The sequence below is a fragment of the Chiloscyllium punctatum genome, chromosome 3 (assembly GCF_047496795.1).
Source record: "Chiloscyllium punctatum isolate Juve2018m chromosome 3, sChiPun1.3, whole genome shotgun sequence".
Lineage (NCBI taxonomy): Eukaryota > Metazoa > Chordata > Chondrichthyes > Orectolobiformes > Hemiscylliidae > Chiloscyllium > Chiloscyllium punctatum.
The window spans coordinates 116,017,747-116,037,801 of record NC_092741.1 but is presented as its reverse complement, the minus strand read 5'-3'; the positions used below and the strand labels follow the sequence as shown (position 1 = coordinate 116,037,801).

Sequence of the window (20,055 nt, the reverse complement as noted above, 5' to 3'; positions counted from 1 at the left end):
CTTCTCCAGCATCTGCAGTCCTCACCATCGCCATGATACGGTAATTTTGAAGAGTAGTTGCTGTTGTAAACAAAGTGTAGCAAAAGTTCTGTAATTCATAATAATATTATGATCAGATAAACCATTTTTAAAAAGATGTTGGTTCAGCTAAAAATAATGAGCCACACTCAAAGCAAGTTTTTCCTGGTCTTTTTTTGAATGGTTGAAAATCTGATCTGAAATGAAGTGCATGAAAACGGCATAGTTTTATGTACTCAAATTTTTATGATGGCACTTAATTCTGCAAACAACTAAAGAGGCATGAGTGCTCTCTCAGAGTAAAGTCTAATGTCATGGATCAAGATAAAACAAAAATTTCTAAAAGGTAAACTAATTTTCCTTTTCTTATATACCTGGATGCTTATCCAGGTGATCAGCTTTTCAGGCCTGAAGCTATTTACCCGTCAATAATATGTTTTAGCTAGAGGCATGCTTCACAGAAAGCAAGGAAAAGTGTGAAAATGTGACCAATCTCATCATTTCTATCTTCACAGCTGCTCATAACAATGGCAAACAAAAGAAATAGGTAGGGGCCTAACTGAAGAACGCTCGATGCAGATGAAGTACCTTACAGAGAGAAGCTTACCCTTGACATTTCATTCTCCAGCTGTTTTTTGCGATGCAACCTCTGCTGATGAGACTTGAGCACATTCTCCACATGCTGCTCCATGAAGAATTTGAAGGCTTGTGAGGAGTATATCTGAATTCGTGACTCTCTGCGCTCCTCATCCTTTTTGTTTTTCCGCACTGGGACAGGCGATGTTGTTATTAGTTTTTTTTCCTTCTCTGTAGCATCAAATCGTTCCCCATACTCGGTAGCCTTATCATGCTCATCCTCTTCAGCACTCTGAGCCACCTGTAATATGCACTGTTTTGCTGTGTGCTCATCTTTGTTGACCTTGGCTACAGAATCATACAGTGAAGCAGACTGGTTTTGCTGAAGCAAATGCTTGGGATATGGTGGAGGTGGAGGCTGATAACTCGGAGCTTCAGTGAGAGCGGAACACTCAGGAACAGGTCCTGTTTGCTGCATCCAGGGAGGGTGAGTAGGCGCAAGCGCTGTCTGAAGCTCAGGTTTCTGTACACGGATGCTCTTCACAGGCTGTAGAATGGGTGCAGGTGTAATGGCAGTCACTGTGGTGACAGATGGCTGGGAGTTGGAATGAGGCTGCCGGCTGGACAGAAGGTGATTGTTGAAGGAATTGGACCGTACAGGTGCGTTCAGATTTTGAGAAGGATGCCAGTTAGTCATCTCCTGCCCACCACCTGAAGACTGGGGCTGAGGTGGAGGTGGCTGTGGCCAGGAAGATGTAATTGTAGGTGCACCGATGTTATAAAGATCCATGTTCTGGCTGTTTCGGTTTGACACCATGACAGACTGTGAAACATTTCCATTCAAGTTACTACTGTAAGTGGTAGCAGCAGCCCCACCAGTTTGCATTTGGAGGGCACTGGGGCTTAGTCTGCTAGACTGAGAGTGAGGGTATGGAGGTGGCTGACGACTCACTGCGCTTCCTGCCATAACAGTTGTGTGTGGCACAAAGTGTCCACCTATAGAGCCATCAGGTGGTGCTGATCCATTCTGGTGGCCTGTTCGGCCTGCTGGGTAGTTGTATTTGTTACATGTGGCATTTTGCATGATAATAGGTTGCCTACCGAGTGGAATAGGACTAATTCCTCTTTGGCCTTGGGGCTGTGGATTCATCATTGAGGCAGCATTCAGGTTTGCTGGTGGAAACCCATCCTGCCAGGCTGCTTGCGGCACAGGAGATATTCGTGTAATCATGTATTCCATGTTGCCAGAGAACCGTTTTGGCTGCTGGCTCCCCTCCCAAGAGGGTGGGGGAGGAGTGGTGCCACGTGGGGGTGGAGTCTGTCCTCTGGGTGGAGGTGGTGGAGGAGTTACACTCCTCACCGGGAGTGGTGGTTGAGGGTTCGCTCTCTGAGTGTTCACTGCTCCCAAAGGCACTTGTCCATTACCTGGATGACTCTGTGTATATGTAGTCATTCCTGAACTTGATGACAATGGCCGACCCATTTCTATCTGGGAGACTGGGCTGTCTGCTCGATATCCCACGCCATCCATCAATGATGGACCATGTCGTTGTGCAGCTAAAGATTCTTTTGAGCCCTTCCAGCTTGGCCTCCGGTTAATTGTTTGCTGAACCGTGCTGGGTGCTGTCCAGGAAGATGAGAAAAATAAAATGATACTAGTATAAAATAATACCAGTGACGCAGACAAGATATAATTTTGTTAAGAGTACTACAAATTTGTGGTGTACTACAAATGTACATATTATTGATCTTCCTATATTAAACTCTCGGTTAACTTCACAATATGGTAACATATTTTTCACATTTAGTTTTGAATAGATTGCAGTTCACTCACCATGGAGCTTCAATAACTGGAAAATATTAAATTCAGGCAATCCAGTGACACTATCTGTAAAAATATCTATCTGGAATAATTCATGTTTGATTTAAATCGTTCCATGGCATCACTTTTCCCATTTATACAATTTTCAATTGTGTAATCCTCAAAATCTCTGCATTCCTCCATTTCTGGCCGAGACTATACCCAATTTCCATGCCCTACTACTGACATTAAAACCCTTCACTGTGAAATTCCACATCCAACTTTCTCCAAGACACCCTAGTCCATTCCTCAACCACCAACACCAACCCCCTTCCCATGGAACTACAGAAGATGCAACACCTGCCCTTTCATCTCCTCCCTGCTCACCACCCAAGGCCCTTAACAATCTTTCCAAGTGAAGCAGCATTTCACCTGTACATCCTCCAATCTTGTGTATTGTATTTGCAGCACCCAATGTGGCCTACTGTACACTGGAGAAACAAAACGCAGAATGGGTGACTGCTTTGCAGAACACCTCAGTGTGCGTGCAAGCATGACCCGAAATTTTTACGTAGCCGGTCATTTTAACAGTGTCTGACTCACACGCCCACTTGTCTATCCTCTGCATGCTGCAATGCTCCAGTGAATCACAGCGCAAACTAGAGGCGCAACATCTCATCTTCAAACTAGACAGTTTACAACCTATTAGGCTCAATATTGAGTTAAACACCTTCAAATTGTGAATCTATTGACTCCCTTTCTTTTACCTTTGCTTGTTACATTCTCTGTCACCTTCTCTCCCTCTCCCCACTCCAGTGGGACTGTCTGTTCTTCCTAGTCTGGCAGTTAGACACACTATTGATCTGCTATTCTCACATTCCAATCACTTCAAAATCTGAACTATCAAGATCCTTTCATTCTCAGCAGTCTTACCCCCTCTAACACCGCACCATCCCCCTACAATTGTGTAAATACTGCCACATCCACATTTCTCTTCACCTCTGATAAAAAGTTATCTCGACTCGAAACGTTAACTTGTTTTCTCTCCATGGATGCTCCGATGATCCTGCCCCACTAGCTACCTAAGGAGCAGTGCTCTGAAAGCTTGTACTTCCAAATAAACCTGATGAAGGGCTTATGCCCAAAATTTTGATTCTCCTGCTCCTCAGATGGTGCCTGACCTGCAGTGCTTTTCCAGCAACACACACTCAACCTGGATCTCCTGCATCTGCAGTCCTCATTTTCTCCTTCCAAATAAACCTGTTGGACCATAACCTGGTGTTGTGTGCTATTTAAATTTTAGATGTGAATCAAGTTTTAAAACTGCAAATGCTGGAAATATTCATTGGAACAAGATATTGGGAATACAGAGCAGCTTATTTGAAATTTCAAAAGTAGGACTGATAGCCAAACATACTCAGGTTGCACAACTAGGACTGTTAGAATGAATTAAGATACAAATCAACAAAACAGCATAATGGCTCGCTCATGGCATTAAGTTCTGTTTACCGATCATCAAACTATTCTCTGCAAAATCAACTTTCCTAACTCCACCCAACCTATACTGATCACCAGCAGTTTAGTATGGCGGCTGTGCGCACAACAGGAAACAGACTTTGAACTTAACAGCATACAGCTTTTGTACTGAGCTACCAGAGATACAGGCAATGGGGAAGCCTTCAAACAGGAGGTAAAATTGAAACAATTAAACTAGGTAATGCAATTGTGCTAACCAATTTCACTACTTAATGTCCTGATTTTAAAAAATTAGTTAGTCAACCAAATAGATGTGTTTAAAAATATATTCTGAAATAAATATCTTTTTAAAACAGACTGCTGTAGTGAAGTAAACTGGACTAAATATTAAATTCATCTTGTTAAACAGTTATACCTGCAAACCCTCTCCACAACATCTGAATGATCTACTGCATGGCTCAACCACCTTCCGGTACAAACAAACTTTGTTCCAATAAAGGATGTACATTTGCTGCACATAAAGGAAGGATTGACCATCACAATTTCCTATATGCTTAGACCTACCCAAACCTAGCAGGGTTTCATTAACATAAATGCATATGACACAGGCCAAAGTGGGAAGGTGAATAAAGATTTCACAACAGTAGAACACATTTACTTTCAAGTGCTGGATTGAATCATTTTAGATCACAATCAGTCAATATACATTTGGATATTTTGCACGTTCAGTCCCACTCCTATAGAGAAAACAAGTGAACACTATTTCTAACTAGTTGGTCTGGATCATGTAGACAAGGGTCCAGTCAAGTACAAATACATTAAAAAGACCAAAACCAAGTTGACTACTGTTGTACAGTATTTTGAAATACAGCATTAAGACAAACAGAGCTTCTCACAAGATGGCTGATGCCAACCTGATCTATACAAATGCACAGAACCAAATATGAAAGTGAACTGCTCTGCTTCAATACCACAGAATAATAAATGTCAAATGCACTGCTGAAACCCAAAGCAGTAGAATCATCAAGTAAACATTATAATAACACAAAGAAAAATATTTAATCAAGTAGTGTAAATGCAAACATAAATTGTGTCCCCTTAAAACTGCCAAAAATTGGATATGTTAAAAGATGCAACTACCACAATAAGAAAGAAACCAAGGACAGAGGCATGACATATATCTTAGCACTGAAAGAGCTAAAAGTGACATAATTTTATAGCAACATATACCTGATGTTTTCACACTTGCATTCACTGGTCTTGCAGCTGCAGCAACCATCTGTTCTCGCCGTGTATCCTGATAGCTCATCTTACTGATGTATTCAATTGCAGCCTCTATACTGCGACTGTTGGTCTGCTTGAGAGCTCGAACTACCATGTCCTAGAAATAAATGAAGTGAATTGAAGCAGACATTTAATCCAAAAACAGTAAACGTTTCATGTCATGAGTGATTTTATAAATTGATCCATGAAAGCATTTCTAGAAATTTAAGAAACACAAAATGTTTACATATTAAGACACAGTCAACAATAATAAGCAAGATTCTCTCAAATGATTTTTTAAAAAGGGAATTTGCCCTTCCAACAATGATCCAACTATTCAGTTTGTATCATCTCTATGTCATGAAAACATTTTCAAATTTCCACTTTTTAAAAAAACGAACTTTACAGTAACAGGGCTCAACATAGCTTCCGACAAAAAATATGGTTTGTGTGTTTTAATGTGAGCTATTAGAAAAATAATACATAAAGAGCTACAACGCACGTGAGACAGGCCATTTGACCATGTACATCAATCTTCAATGGAAATCAATAGCTTTATCAACTTTCTTGCAATTCATTTCCCAAACTGAAGATCTAATCTACTTTACAACTTAGATCTCATAGTAGCGATTACTCTCATTTTTCTGATATGCATGGCTTATAGAATTCAGAATATGTCATCAGCATTGATAGTCTTGGGTTTATGTTATCATATCAGTCCAGCATTCAATTCGCCTTTTTGCTCCTATTTGTCTAAATTCTACTGAATACATGAGATATATTTCAAGAACATAGCACAATAAGAGTAATCTCTTCTCTCTATGACCTGGGCTCCAGCACATAAATGTTTCAAGGTGGCAGGTCATAGTTCAAGTATTTAGATCTGGAACCTTGGGCTTCATAAATAAAGAGCTGAAAATGTGTTGCTGGAAAAGCGCAACAGGTCAGGCAGCATCCAAGGAGCAGGAGAATCGACGTTTCGGGCATGAGCCCTTCTTCAGTTTTCTTCATAAATAAAGGTTGAGAAGTAGAGCAGTCATGCTTAATCTTTTATAAAACTCTAGTTAGGCCACAACTAGAGCACTAGCTCCAACCTTGATTGCCACAAATTTCAGAAGGATATGAGGGTCCTTGAGAGGCCACAGAGATTTATCAAAATAGTTCCAGGAACAAGGGACTTTATCAACAATGTTAAGTTAGAGACGTTGTGGCTGTTCTCCTCAGAGCAAAGGAGATGGAAATCTATCAAATCTCTTCTCAAAGATTGAATAAATTTAGATAAGGACAATAAAGGAACAGTAATGTACAAATACCAGGGATCAGCAATTTAAGACTTTGGGCAAGAGATGCATGGGGATTAGAAGAATAGGTTTTAAATGTTCTGAGTGATAATCATCATGAACATGCTGCCTACAAGGATGGTGGAAGCAGATGATCAATGATTTGAAAGGGACATACGATGGAAACCCAAGGGAAATAAACTATGGCAGCTATGGGAACAGAGAAATGTAATGAGACCAAAAGGACTCCACTGCAGAGAATCAGCATAGACCTGACTGGGTGAACGGCCTCCTTCTGTACCATAATGATACCATGAACTGTTGCTTTTATATGCCCAGACATAGCCAACGTTATGTATATATCTACAGATCTCTCTCATCCACTTAAACGTGCTCTCCACATGGTTTCTTTCAGTGTATAACCCTTCATCTACCTACTGCATTCCCAACTACCTTTCCCCAGCCCCATCACTCTCCCATTTATCTCTCAACCACTCCCCCCTCCTTCTCGGGCAAGTACCATTCCTTATGCTTAAAACATCGATTCCCCTAGTCCTTGGATGCTGCCTGACCTGTTGTTCTTTTCCAGCACCACACTAACAACTCTGATCTTCAGCATCTGCAGTCCTCACTTTCTCCTATAAAGCTTACAGTAAACTATGTTGAATTCAATTTACCATTGGTCTGCTCACACGCAAACAGTTTAGATTCTCTCAATTCCTTCACTGTTCTACAAGGATTTGCTGAAAATTTGATCAATATGCATTTCCGAATCCTGATCATTTGTTTAGATGAGAAACAAGAGAACAACCTCTTAATCGCATCTGGATTGCAGCAGCAATGGTTTGTTGTACAGTCAGCTTTCTTGTGGAACTTTGAAGTACATTTGTGGAATTTCACATATTTCATACAAGATTTTCCAATATCCACACAATGCATCCCGTTCTCGGAACATCAACATTGATGAGACTTGAACTGCCATTTCCAACTTTGATCACCCCAAAAACAGATACAAGTAAAGGCTGTTCTGGTATAACACACATTTTATCAATGCAAGTTGGCTATAACACGGCTAACGAATTGAAGGCGCTGTTTTAATAATGCAAACTTTCTACTGCACAGGTATAGCAGTTTTCTATAGTGATCTTCTGCAGCATGATTTTCTATAGCATGCGACTGCAGTGTAACCCAACCAGCACATTATACCAAAACACCCTGTAAAAGTCATGTAAGTGGAAAATGCAATTCTGCAATGTGTCCAAAACTCTGCTTTAGATAATGTGTGCCTTAAATGTAGGCATGAGCAACTTAATACCAGATCCAGTCCTAGAAAATGACATGGAGCAAGTAGAACTTGTAAGGATGCAAAACATGTAGAAACTACTGACCAACACACATTTATGTAATAAAAGTTGAAACAAAAGTAAGGAAGGTGGTGGAAGGCGGCAAAGTCTGGAAATACGATTTTAATTTAACAGAAAGGGGAACTAGCTCAGATAAACCCAATTGAAAGTTCAGCAAAGAATGTACAAAAAGGATCAGTTGCAACTAGAGATTATATGGACACAGACTATCTATAATTCATGAAGATTAGTAAAGAAAATAAAATGAGATTTTGAAAAGGTAAAATACAAAGAAAATTAAGCAGAGTATATAAAACTCAAGCAAAAATTAGTTTATAATGGTCAAATGATCTTACAGATGGGAAGAATTTGAGAGTGTATGAAGAACAGAAAAGTTATTTTCTTCTGTTGAGGGAACAAAGGAACACTAATTTAAAAAGCGAGACAGGCACTTAAAGAGTGGAATCAGGATGGTGATGGAAATGTGTAACACCTTCTCCCAGAAGGCTGTACAGTAAATTGTTGGTCAACTGAAATTATCAGGACCAAAATAGATAATGTTAGGTAATGATATCAAAGAATATGGATAAAATCCAGTTAAACAGAGTTAAAGCATGTATCTAATGAATCTAAGCCTTATCTAATTTCATGGTGGAACATGCTTAAGAGCCGAAAAGCCTCTTGTTTTAAATTCTCAATCCTTAGAAAATGGTTAGACATGTTGGATTAGCAGCATTCTTCTGTGCTTCATATCAAGGCAATATCAACAAACCTCAATGATTTCTTTCAAAACTCCTCTAGATTAATTGATCAGCAATCAGCGCTCAGGGCTTCAACAATCAATACTTTCATTCAATCTTAAACATGTTGTTATAAATATAAGGGCTCAGTAGATACTTCTCAAAGATTCAACATCACTGGTCACTCTGGTAAACAGATCCTATCTCCCTTAAATCATTCAGGAAGTATCATACTGAATTAAGCCAAATTCATTGAAGATAAAGATTACAAAGATCAACCCACTATCATAGTTCCTGATTAAATGTGTTTTCGGGATGTTCTACATAAACAGTTTGTTGACATACTGGATGAAGTCCTGTCCATTAAAAAAATTATATATCATCAAACCAGTTGGAAATAAAAATACATAATTCATGTTTAACTGCAGTACATTGTAAATTTGATTTACAGGTCAAATAAATAAGAACATTAGAAGTTCAACAAGTTAGCAGGACATGCAATAGAATAATACATCCATCATAATGTTATAACTCAAATGTTACTACAATTATGTAGTTCTCCCTTGTGGCTTTTCCCTCTCTGACTGATGCTATGTAATTGCAAACTGAAAGAAATTTTTTTTTGGAAAAAGGGCTTCCATGTCACTTGGAGGTTTCAGGCCAATAACCTGCTCTGAATAAAATCCATTCACATTGTGACAGCAATGATAAATTTCATCATATAATACAAAAATAGTCAATTTGCTCGATCTTCCAACGTTAATAGATCCAGATCCACACCTTTGCCAAATACCTAATCAGTTCTTCATTGGGCCATACTCAAGTACTAAGCTTTAATGAAATCCATCTATTACTTTCTGAAATATATTAGATTAGATTACTTACAGTGTGGAAACAGGCCCTTCGGCCCAACAAGTCCACACCACCCCGCCGAAGCGCAACCCACCCATACGCCTACATCTACCCCTTACCTAACACCACGGGCAATTTAGCATGGCCAATTCACCTGACCTGCACATCTTTGGACTGTGGAAGGAAACCGGAGCACCCGGAGGAAACCCACGCAGACACGGGGAGAACATGCAAACGCCACACAGTCAGTCGCCTGAGGCAGGAATTGAACCTGGATCTCTGGCACTGTGAGGCAGCAGTGCTAACCACTGTGCCACCGTGCCACCCACTATATTGTTAAATGTCAAACAGACTAAAAGGCAAAAAGAATTACCTCCACCAACCTTCAGTGAAGTACGTGATTAAACTCAACTTTCAAGTACACCCAATTAAAAGTTGCTTCAGGGCTCTTGTAATGCACTAGTAGTGTCCCTATCCCTGGGCAAGATAGGCCTGGGTTCAAGTTCCACCTTGTCCAGAGGTGTGTCATAACAGGTTTAAACAGGTTAATTAAAAATATCTAAAAGTTGTTCAAAAGGGCTGTTAACATTTTGTATGCAAACTTCTGCTGAGCAGTCGCTTGATAGCATAAATTGTTACTTTTAGTTTTACACGCATTAGGGAAGCCACAGGAAAGATAAAATTCAAAAGAATCAACATTTTATAATGGATGAGAAAGGTTGCTGCCTGTTTGGCAAGTGGGCTGTGGTTGGTTGAGGTGCCATGGAGAATGCACCAGGGAACTCATGCCCCTTTCAGGTCTTGTTTAATTTTTTAAAAAGTCACAATGCCTGGACATGTTCTTTCTGCTTGCAGAGAGCAGGCCTTTGCATATGAATAAATGTAACTTCTGAAGAATGTAGGTAAATCACAGTGTAAGCCCAATAACCTCAAACTAGATTTTAAATGTAATTCTTAGCACACTTCAGATTGTACAGCAAGTGCTGTTCAGTTACAGAAGCATGCCTAATGTTAGTTCTACATGTTTTAGCTGTTCTTGTGCACACAAACTGTGGGATACTTAATGACATGTTGGTCTTTCATATTCAATATCAATGTCTGGTGGTTTTGCAAAGCATCATGGACTAACCCAGACATACATATTTGCAAACCTGAAAAGGCATTAAAACAATCCTCCTTAACAAAGGTGACAATATGGATGTCATGTATTTTGTCAATAACGATAGCTTCAATTTTGCAACCATTGCACTCACCACTAAATATGACTGCACACACCCCACTCAAAGCAAGTTAAAAAATGTTTGTCCCATTTATGTAACAAGAATGAGTTGCCTTGTGGCATATATCACAATTCGTCCTCATAGCTCATATGTTTGTGCTGCCCAAAGCACATGAATGATGGGCTATTATACCCTATCTGAGTCATAATTGGTTCTCTACGTGAATTGGTTAGTTAAGCAAATTGCTATAACTTTTCCATGTGCACAGTGAAAGATTGTTTCACCTTCACAAAGACTATAAAAGACCTGCATATTGATAGTAATGTTCTGTCCATTGAACAATCCAAACTATGAGCCCATTCACCAATATACAGCTCAAGGAAACCATAGACATTTGGACAGAGACAACCCATCATTTTCTGAGTGTGTATTAATTTAAGTTATTGACTTAATTTACACAGTGAATTCAGCTTTAACTTAGGGCCATGTGAATGTTGTTGCTATGGGATCTCTTCTTGGCCTAGCTCTCACCAGCATTTTTGTCAGTTTCCACCAGTATCATGGTTTTTGATATAAAAATGTCCATAACCTCTTACTTCTTATATCACCTAAGTATAGACATGCATTTGCTATAATTGACTCTACAGGTACATACAAGAATTTCCTTTTACACTTTAATAGGTTCCATCAAGGGCTCAAATTCACCTGTGAAATGGAGCAGCAAACCAAGTCACCTTTCTTGACGTATTAGTTGAGAAATCCAGTAATGTGTTCTTTACAACTGCTTACCTCAAGCCTACCTTTATTGGTAAATTTCCACGTTAAGATTACTACAGCTCCATGAGCTGCAAGATTAACGGCAACTTGGTGAACAGGGCTCAAGCCTTTTGCTCATCATCCAAGCATGACGCCAAATCAGGGAAGCTAAATTATCCTGTAGGATAAGGGCTATTTGAGTTAGATAATTGCTCGCTGTGCAACATACACACTCACTAAGGCCATCACTTTCAGGCCAGTTCACTACAAATTACAATGGAAGTGTAAGGCATTTCTAAAATTTGAGATGGTTGATCCACACGGCTACTATGCAGTTGAGCCTTGGGAACAATTATGCAGAAATTTAGCCTCCTGTCTAATTATATACTTGCCATAATAGGGTATGATGGAGATTCACCAGATTAATCCATGGATGGCAGAATTATTTTGAGATTGAGGAAACTGGGTTTGTATTCCCTAGATTTTCAAGAGAAGTGACCTCAAAGAAACTTATGAAATTCTGACAGAGTGTAGGTAGAATATTTCCCCTGGATGACGACTGTAGAAGCCAGTAACACGATCTTAGGATAAACAGGAGGCTATTTAAGACTATGAGGAGGAATTTCTTCACTCAAAAGGTGCTGAATGATTTGGAATTCTCTACCCCAGAGGGCGATGGGGGCTCAATCATTAGAAAAACAGAAACTGATAGGTTCGTGCAGAGTAATGACATTAAGAGATTATGAAGATAGTGCAGGAAAATGGCACTGAGGAGATGATTAGTCATGAGCAAGAATGGTGTGGTGGGTTTGATGGGCTGAATGGCCTACTCCAGTTATAATCAACAAATGTAGTAGTGTCAGTGTGACTAGGTTACTCCTATTGAGTGGAAAGATATTCTGAAATGAGCAGTGTACAATATGAATTTCAGAAGCAGAGTGACGTACACTTTACTTCCTAACACGTAGACAGAATACTGACTACACTCAATCGGCCTGTGCTTGCAAAACTCAGGACAGAATTTCCAACATTAGATGTGATTTCGTTAAGGGGTTGCTGAACAAATACTGTGCAAAGCATGTTTACGATTCGAACTAACTTAAGATCATAAGTTAAGCACAAATTGTGATTCACTTTTGTTTGCTCAAAGCTATGTATATCCATAAGAAGCAATCTGCCCTCTGTAAAAAGAACGAACTTGTCCAGGCGTTGCTCCATTTCAAGCGTAAGGGCTAAGAAGTCCCTGATGCATTTTCCATTGCAATTCCTAGACTAGTCAATTTGCCGTAAGAACATCAACCTTGCTCATAGTTTAAATTACCAAAATTGAAAGGGATTGCAACCTTGCATCTGTTCTAGTGAGTGCAAGACAAAAAGCTTCATTAGCAGACTCGCCAACTTTAAGGGCATTCAAATGGTCATTGGGCAGGTTTATGGATGAGAATGGAATAGTGTAGGTTAGATGAGCTTCAGATTGGTTTCACAAGTCGGCGCACAATCCAGCGCCGAAGGGCCTGTACTGCGCTGAATTGTCTGATGTTCTATCAGCATTGTCTCTTTCTTTCAGGAATATTATTGAAGCATTAACAGCACCAGAACTTGCACCTAGTGACACTCCAGATGAAAACAATCTTATTCCACAAACAGGAGACAAGAAGTTTTCATGATTCAAATTAACCTGCCCAAGAATCACAACAAACTTTATGTGAAGAAAGGAGAAAGGTAGAGTTAACTTTTGCCTCACTTATCAAGGACTAAGACACAACATTTTTACAATATCTAAGTAGGGAAAGCAGGTCATGGGAGGTTGCAGCAGGATCTTTTATCTGGACTAGATAGGTCATAGGAAAATGTAAACTCGATGATCTATTTCCATGTTTATTTTGTTTGATGTGCTGCTTCAACCAAGCTTCGTTGGATATTAGAGACACATGAATCCTGATGACTGAAGGGTGGCTAATGTTGTACCTTTGTTAACGAAAGGTTGTCACTCCGAGTCTGACTTCCATTGTGGGGTAAATTGTTGGAGGTGATAATAAAAGATAGGATCTTTGGACATTTAGAAGGGCAAAAATTGATGAGGGATAGTCAGTATGGTTTGTGCAAGGAAAATTATGTGTCACAAACTTGATTTAGTTTTTTGAGGAAGTTTCCAAAAATTTTGATGATGGCAGAGCAGTAGATGTTCTTTATTTACATTTTAGTAAATCCTTTGACCAGGTTCTGCACGGTAGACAAATCAGTCAAGAGAAAGTAAGGACTGAAGATGCTGGAGAGTCAGTCGAAAAGTGCAGCACTGGAAAAGCACAGCAGGATGGGACTCAGGATGAACTTGCCAATTGGATACATAATTGGATTAACGGCAGGAAACAGAGAGTAACAGTGGAGGATTGCTTTTCGGACTGGAGGCCTGTGACTACCGGTGTTCCACAGGGACTGGTTCTGGGAGCTCTTTTGTTTGTCATTTACATAAATGATTTGGATGAGAATATAGAGGGCACAATCAGTAAGTTTGCGGATTACATCAAAATTGGTGGCATAGTAGACAGTGAAGGAGGTTTTCTAAGATTACAAAGGGATCTTGATCAAATGGGTCAATGGGCTGAAAATGGCAGATGGAGTTCAATCTAGATAAATGTGAGGTATTGCATTTTGGTATAAAAAGGGTAGGGTAGTGTTGTACAACAGAGAGACCGAGGGATGCAGGTACATAATTATTTCAAGTTTGCATTACACATATACAAGTTGGTTAAAAAAAATGTTTGGCACACTTGTCTTCATTGCTCATTCCTTTGAGCTTAGAGTCAGGATATTATATTGAGGTTGTCTTGGACACTGGTGAGACCTTTTCTGGAATACGGCGTCCAGTTCGAGTTGCCCAGTTAGAGTTGCCCAGTTATGGGAAGGATATTAACAAGCTGGAGAGGGTTCAGAAGAGACTTACCAAGATGTTGCCGGGTATGGAAGGTTTGAGTTATAAAGGCTGAAGAGGCTGGGACTTTTTTTTTTAAACTGGAGCATAGGAGGTTGAAAGGTGACCTGACAGAAGAATACATAACAATGAGAGGTATAGATAGAGTTAATGGTAGTTATCTCTTCCCCAGGATGGGGAATTTCATGAGTCGGGGCAAATCTTTAAGTTGAGAAGAGAAGATATAGAAAGACACGAGAAAAATCTTTTACACAGAGGGTGGTTTGCGTGTGGAATGAACTTCTTGGAAAAGCGGTGATGTGGGTACAATTACAATGTTTACAAGACATTTGGATTGATACAGGAATAGGAAAGGTTTAGAGGGATATGGGCCAGGAGCAAGCAGGTGGGACTAGTTTATGTTGGCATTATGTTCGGCACGTAACAGTTGGACTGAAGGGTCTGTTTCCGTGCTGTGTGACTCTATGACAGGGGCCTTTTACATGACTTTGCCGATCAGGAAACCAGTAACAGTCCTCCATACCTTGACAGCAGATATCCGTGATGGTGAAAGATGTTTATATTCACAGTGTGACACAACTGCAGGAGTACCGCTGTCTGCGATGCATGGGATTTACTTATGGTAAATGTCTCTTTAGCTTGCTAGCATCTTGAGGCAATCAGATGCTGCTTGCACATAATGAATGAATCTGGTTGCTGCATGGAGTTTAATGGGTTTAATCCACAAATCCTGTAAATTCTTAAAAATAACTGGGAGGCTATGGATGAGATGTCACTCAAAGGCGGTCAATAGTGGAGGAACATAAAATCAATTAAGATTCATGAGTACTGGCACATCTCGGGAATTTCTGAATTTATTGGCCAATTGGCACTTAGTATTGAATGCTGTTACTGTTCTAACAAGAATTCTCTCTTTGGCAACCTTTACATTGGAAATTAAAAATCTGTCAAGAATATAGCAATATAGTTTACACAGTCTACACGGATGGAATTTATGATGTTCCACTTATATAGATCTCACCTCATCAAACCCTGCATTTACTAAATCCTGTAACATCTGCTTGTTTACATCCGTGGAACCACGGACTGAAGAACTGTATTCATTTGAAAACGGCAACAAGGAGTTCCGGATCTCCTGCAGAGCCTTTTGGTAAGTTACAAATTTAAGTGCATTCCGGCCTTGTTGTCTTGAATCTTCTGTGCTCAATTTCATCACACTTTGATCAGTGCTCCCAGCATCCCCTGATGGTTTGGGTAAATGCCTGAGACTTTCTCTGATTTCCTGCAACATCTGGCGGCTACTCCCAGAAAAGTTGCTGGCAGGGAATGTTTTTGGCCTCATTTGTCTATGTCCATCAGGCTTCTCTCCTCTCTTCATGAAGGTGTCAGAAAAAAAACCAACTAATCTTGGCTCATTTATAGAAGCTGAAATTTATAGTAAGTTACGGGATATCTTGGCTTCGTGTTAGATATCCAAGATCCTCAGCTGCAACGTTGTTTTCTGCTCATCTGTGCATTTACAAGATCCAGCTAACTGAAACAAAATAAGCAAAGGCATTAGGTCAAATAAATAAATGTATCCAAATATTTACCACTCATAAAACAGAATCTACAAAACAACTAACTGAACTTTAGACTAATAAATGCAAAACCAAAAGTCAAGCTCAATTCTAAAAGGAAATATAAAGATTCCTAGTGGTCAGCATTTTTTTCATTCTCCGAAAAAAAGCATCTCATGTACCTCAAAGGAGAACCCGTCTGTTGGTGCTATATATCACATTTTATGGGAACGGGGGCACTGCACCCTTCCACATGACAGCAGTAGTTAATTCATATCAACTGGGAGCAAAAACACTTTTTCTTTACTCTATGTAACCCAAAGTCCTGGAAGCCAAACAAAATTTGCAGCCTCTCCCCAAGTTCAATCTGTGACAAACTTTATCTGTAGGTTTCAGGAACATACCACTCTGTAAAGAAGCAATTCTACACTAGCCAATTCATCACTTGTAGCATGTTAAGAGAATAACATGCAAAATTAACAGGAATCATATCTGGGCTACTCAACTGTTCCATCTAGCTGGGACAAAACAAACAATATTTATGGACATTTTCAATATCTTTACAGCAAATACAGTTATCAAGGAGACAGATCTTGAAATGCAAAGATACTATTCCACTTTGAACAGCTAATTTGCACCTCAACATTTACCATCATTCACCATATTGATACTTGGTGACTATCAGTTGGGAACTCACATTAAAATGAAATCCAAAGTTTCCACATTGTTCTATAATTCCAATCAAAAGCATAAAGCCCATTTACTTTTCACACACTATCAGTCCTGATACATACAACAGTGTAGCACAGGAAGAGGCCCATCAGACCAACATTTCTGTGCTGGCCTCGATATATTCTAAATTAATCCCAATCTGCACATAGTCTATTTCCCTCTATCCCCTGCCTTTTCACATGTCTATCTAAAAAGTAAAAAAAAATACAAGATTATTAGGACCTTTAACTGTATTGTACTGTTTCTTTTTTAAACAAGGCTTTTATGAATGTCACATACTGATTGTACAAAATTGTGGATTACCGTCTACAGTTTTGAAAGGTTGTGCAAGCTGTGTAGCATTAAACTGATACAAAGCAAAACGGGATAACATTCATACAACTGCTTAAATTATACAAGTTCATTGCTTTTTATAAATCTTTTGGAAAACGGTCAAGTATCACAACCATAAATATTAATTCAGACTCGTCTGTCTGTCTGTCATTAAGGTAGTTAATTTAAGAGAATAGCTGGATTGTTTTTCCTAGGGCAGAGGATAGGACGTGTGCACAATTAAGCAGCATTCTCGTTAAATAAATAAGCTGTTTCCCCTGGCAGGGAGGAACTACAATCAGAGGACAAAGATTTAGAGTAACCGACAAAAGAAAGACGAAGAAAAAAGTTTAAAAGTTTATACAGCGAATAATAATGCTCTGGAATATTTGCTGTCTGAAACATTAGAGGAAATAGACTGAATCATAGCTTTCAAACGGGAAGTGGATAAAAACTGGAAAGGGAAGAAATTGCGGTGTTGAGAGATAAGCAGGGGATTGGGACTAATTTGATAATCTTTTGATAATTCAAAAATACGACGACTACCAGCAAGCACTACACCCACCCATATAGTATACACTCCCTACTGTCTCTTAGATACTAGGCCTGCGACAAGAGGCCGGACCCAAACCCAAGCCTGCGGTGGGAAGCTACGCCTGCAAAGAGAGGCCGGGGTCTAAGTGTCTTCCTACCCACGATCTCTCCTTTAGGCCCCACGGCCATTTTAGGCTCGGGATCTTCTTGCCAACTCATCGCCAATTGCGCCGCCAGCAAGGATCGGTGACAGCCACCCCACTCTCCTCAGTCGGATATAGGTAAATAGCAGAAAATCTTGTCTCATTGCCCTGATCAGCAGCCTATCCCCAATCTACCTACCCCATAGAAACCATTACACCACAATGGCCGCCCGTACCCGCTCTACTCTCCGAAGCTCAGCTCCTCCCGCGAGATCATAGGCACGGCCTGTGTGTACGTGTATATCGCCCCCTCAGGCCAGGAGGAGTTATTGCTGTCAACTCCATCAAGGTGCTTGGTGCGAGTTGCCTGTATACATTCACAAATCGCCATAGTGCCAGAGAGATAATAAAGCTGCTCTCTCATTAGACAGAGATGACTGCTTGCAGTTAACCAGAGGGGAGAGGTTCAGAAAATGGGACATTCCTGCTAGTCTCAGCCAGTAAAGAAATTGAATGCACGTCGTTAATGTTACTCTGTATCGCCAATCAGGCAACTGACACTCCTTTCAGTGTCCTTTGAGACAGAACAATTCTACTTTTCACATCATCTCAATTTTGCCCTGACTCCTATGTTTAAAGTGCTTTAGGCTTTAGAATCAAAACACTGATATCATACTTTTAATTTCACCAATTTTCATGCATTTTATGAGTTGTAATGTTGGTAGGATAGAGTTTTGTCTAAAGTGAAACAAAATTTGTTTTAACTGGATTTCATTGTATAAAAATTCGTGACACACTTGCAGGGTTCTCGAAACACATTGTTTGAAAACCACTGATCTATAACATTGAACATGGCCGGTTATATTCTGCGGTTTTGGTATTCCAGAATAATATTACAAGAGTCTGAGTTCAGTGCAACAGTAAGGCAAGGCTGCACCATCAGAGGATTCAGGGGAGAAATTAAAACAAAGGAAAAGCCAGTGAACTATAGACATCAGTGGGGGCAAGTTGTTGGTCGGGATCCAGAGGGACAGGATTTACACGTACTTGGAAAGGCAAGGACTGATTAGGGAGAGTCAACATGGCTTTGTGCAAGGGAAATCATGTCTAATTAACTTGATTGACTAACAGAAGATTGATGAAAGCAGAGCAGTGGATGTGATCTATATTGATTTCAGCAAGGCATTTGACCAGGTTCCTAATGGTAGACCAATTAGCCAGGTTAGATCTCATGGAATACAGGGAGAACAAACCATTTTAATACAAAACTGGCTTGAAGGTAGTGGAGGATTACTTTTCAGACTGGAGGCCTGTAACCAGCAGTGTGCCACAAGGATCGTTACTGGGTCCACTGTTTTTCGTCATTTATATAAATGATTTGGGTGTGAACATAGGAGGTATGGTTAGTAAGTTTGCAGATGACACCAAAATTGAAGGTGTAGTGGACGGCAAAGGTTCCCTCAGAGTACAACAGGACCTTGATCAGTGGTGCCATTGGGCCAAGGAGTGGCAGATGGAGTTTAATTTAGATAAATGTAAGGTGTTGTACTTTGGAAAGGCAAATCAGGGCAAGGCTTATACACTTAATGGTAAAAAGGTCCTGGGGAGTTTTGCTGAACAAAGTGACTTTGGAGTGCACATTCATAGTTCCTTGAAAGTGGAATCGCAGGTAAACAGGATAGTGAAGGAGGAGTTTGGTATGCTTGCCTTTATTGGTTAGTGCATTGACTATAGGGAGCTGGGGAGTTATGTTGCAGCTGTACATTAGTTAGATCACTTTGGGAATATTGCATTCAATTCTGGACTCCCTGCTCTAGGAAGGATGTTGTGAAACTTGAAAGGGTTCAGAAAAGATTTAGAAGGATGTTGCCAAAGTTGGAGGGTTTGAGCTAAAGGGAGAGGTTGAATAGGCTTGGACTATTTTCCCTGAAACATCGGAACTGATGTTTATAAAATCATGAGGGGCATAAATAACTACAACTTAATATTTAGTTCAAGAAGAAACAACTTGGGTTGTAAACAACTATTTATTTTAAATACAGGGAATGATAATGAAATGAGGATAGAGTTAGCAAAAATGAATTGGGTATTCAGATCAGCAGGAATGACAGTAAGCAAGCAGTGGAAGATATTTAAGGAGGTAATCCATGACTCTCAACAAAAATACATCCTAGTAAGGAAGATTATAAGAGAGGGATAAAGTAACCATGGCTAACCAAGGAAGTTAGGGCAAGTATTAAGTTGAAAGAAAAAGCACAGAAAGAGCTAAAAAAATCAGTGAAAGCCCCAAAGACTGGGATAAATTCAAAATCCAGCAAGAGGCATTAAAGATAATAAAGACAGAGAAAATAAATTTCAAAGGCAAACTAGTGAGGAATATTAAAAAATGACAATAAGAGCTTATTTAAATAGATAAAAAGGAAGCGAGAGGTCAAAGTGAATATAGACCCCTTAGAAATCAAATCTGGGGAGACTGTTATGGTGCACAAGAAGATGCCAGAGGATTTAAACAGACATT

General features: G+C 39.8%; 1 protein-coding gene across 6 annotated transcripts in view; it reads right to left on the bottom strand.

Annotated features, from left to right (window-relative positions):
• The window catches only part of lats1 (large tumor suppressor kinase 1), a 48,957-nt gene extending 31,147 nt beyond the window's left edge, over positions 1 to 17,810 (bottom strand). For 2 of the 6 annotated variants that reach the window (XM_072558699.1, XM_072558745.1), the window contains exons 1-4: positions 17,553 to 17,730; positions 15,279 to 15,791; positions 5,102 to 5,252; positions 626 to 2,217 (exon numbers count right to left, since the gene is read on the bottom strand). In XM_072558699.1, coding sequence (XP_072414800.1) covers positions 626 to 2,217; positions 5,102 to 5,252; positions 15,279 to 15,635 — 2,100 coding nt within the window. In that variant the 5' untranslated portion in view covers positions 15,636 to 15,791; positions 17,553 to 17,730. The other 4 variants (XM_072558719.1, XM_072558709.1, XM_072558727.1 and 1 more) reach the window with 4 other exon arrangements.
• Positions 17,811 to 20,055: the final 2,245 nt, after the last annotated feature.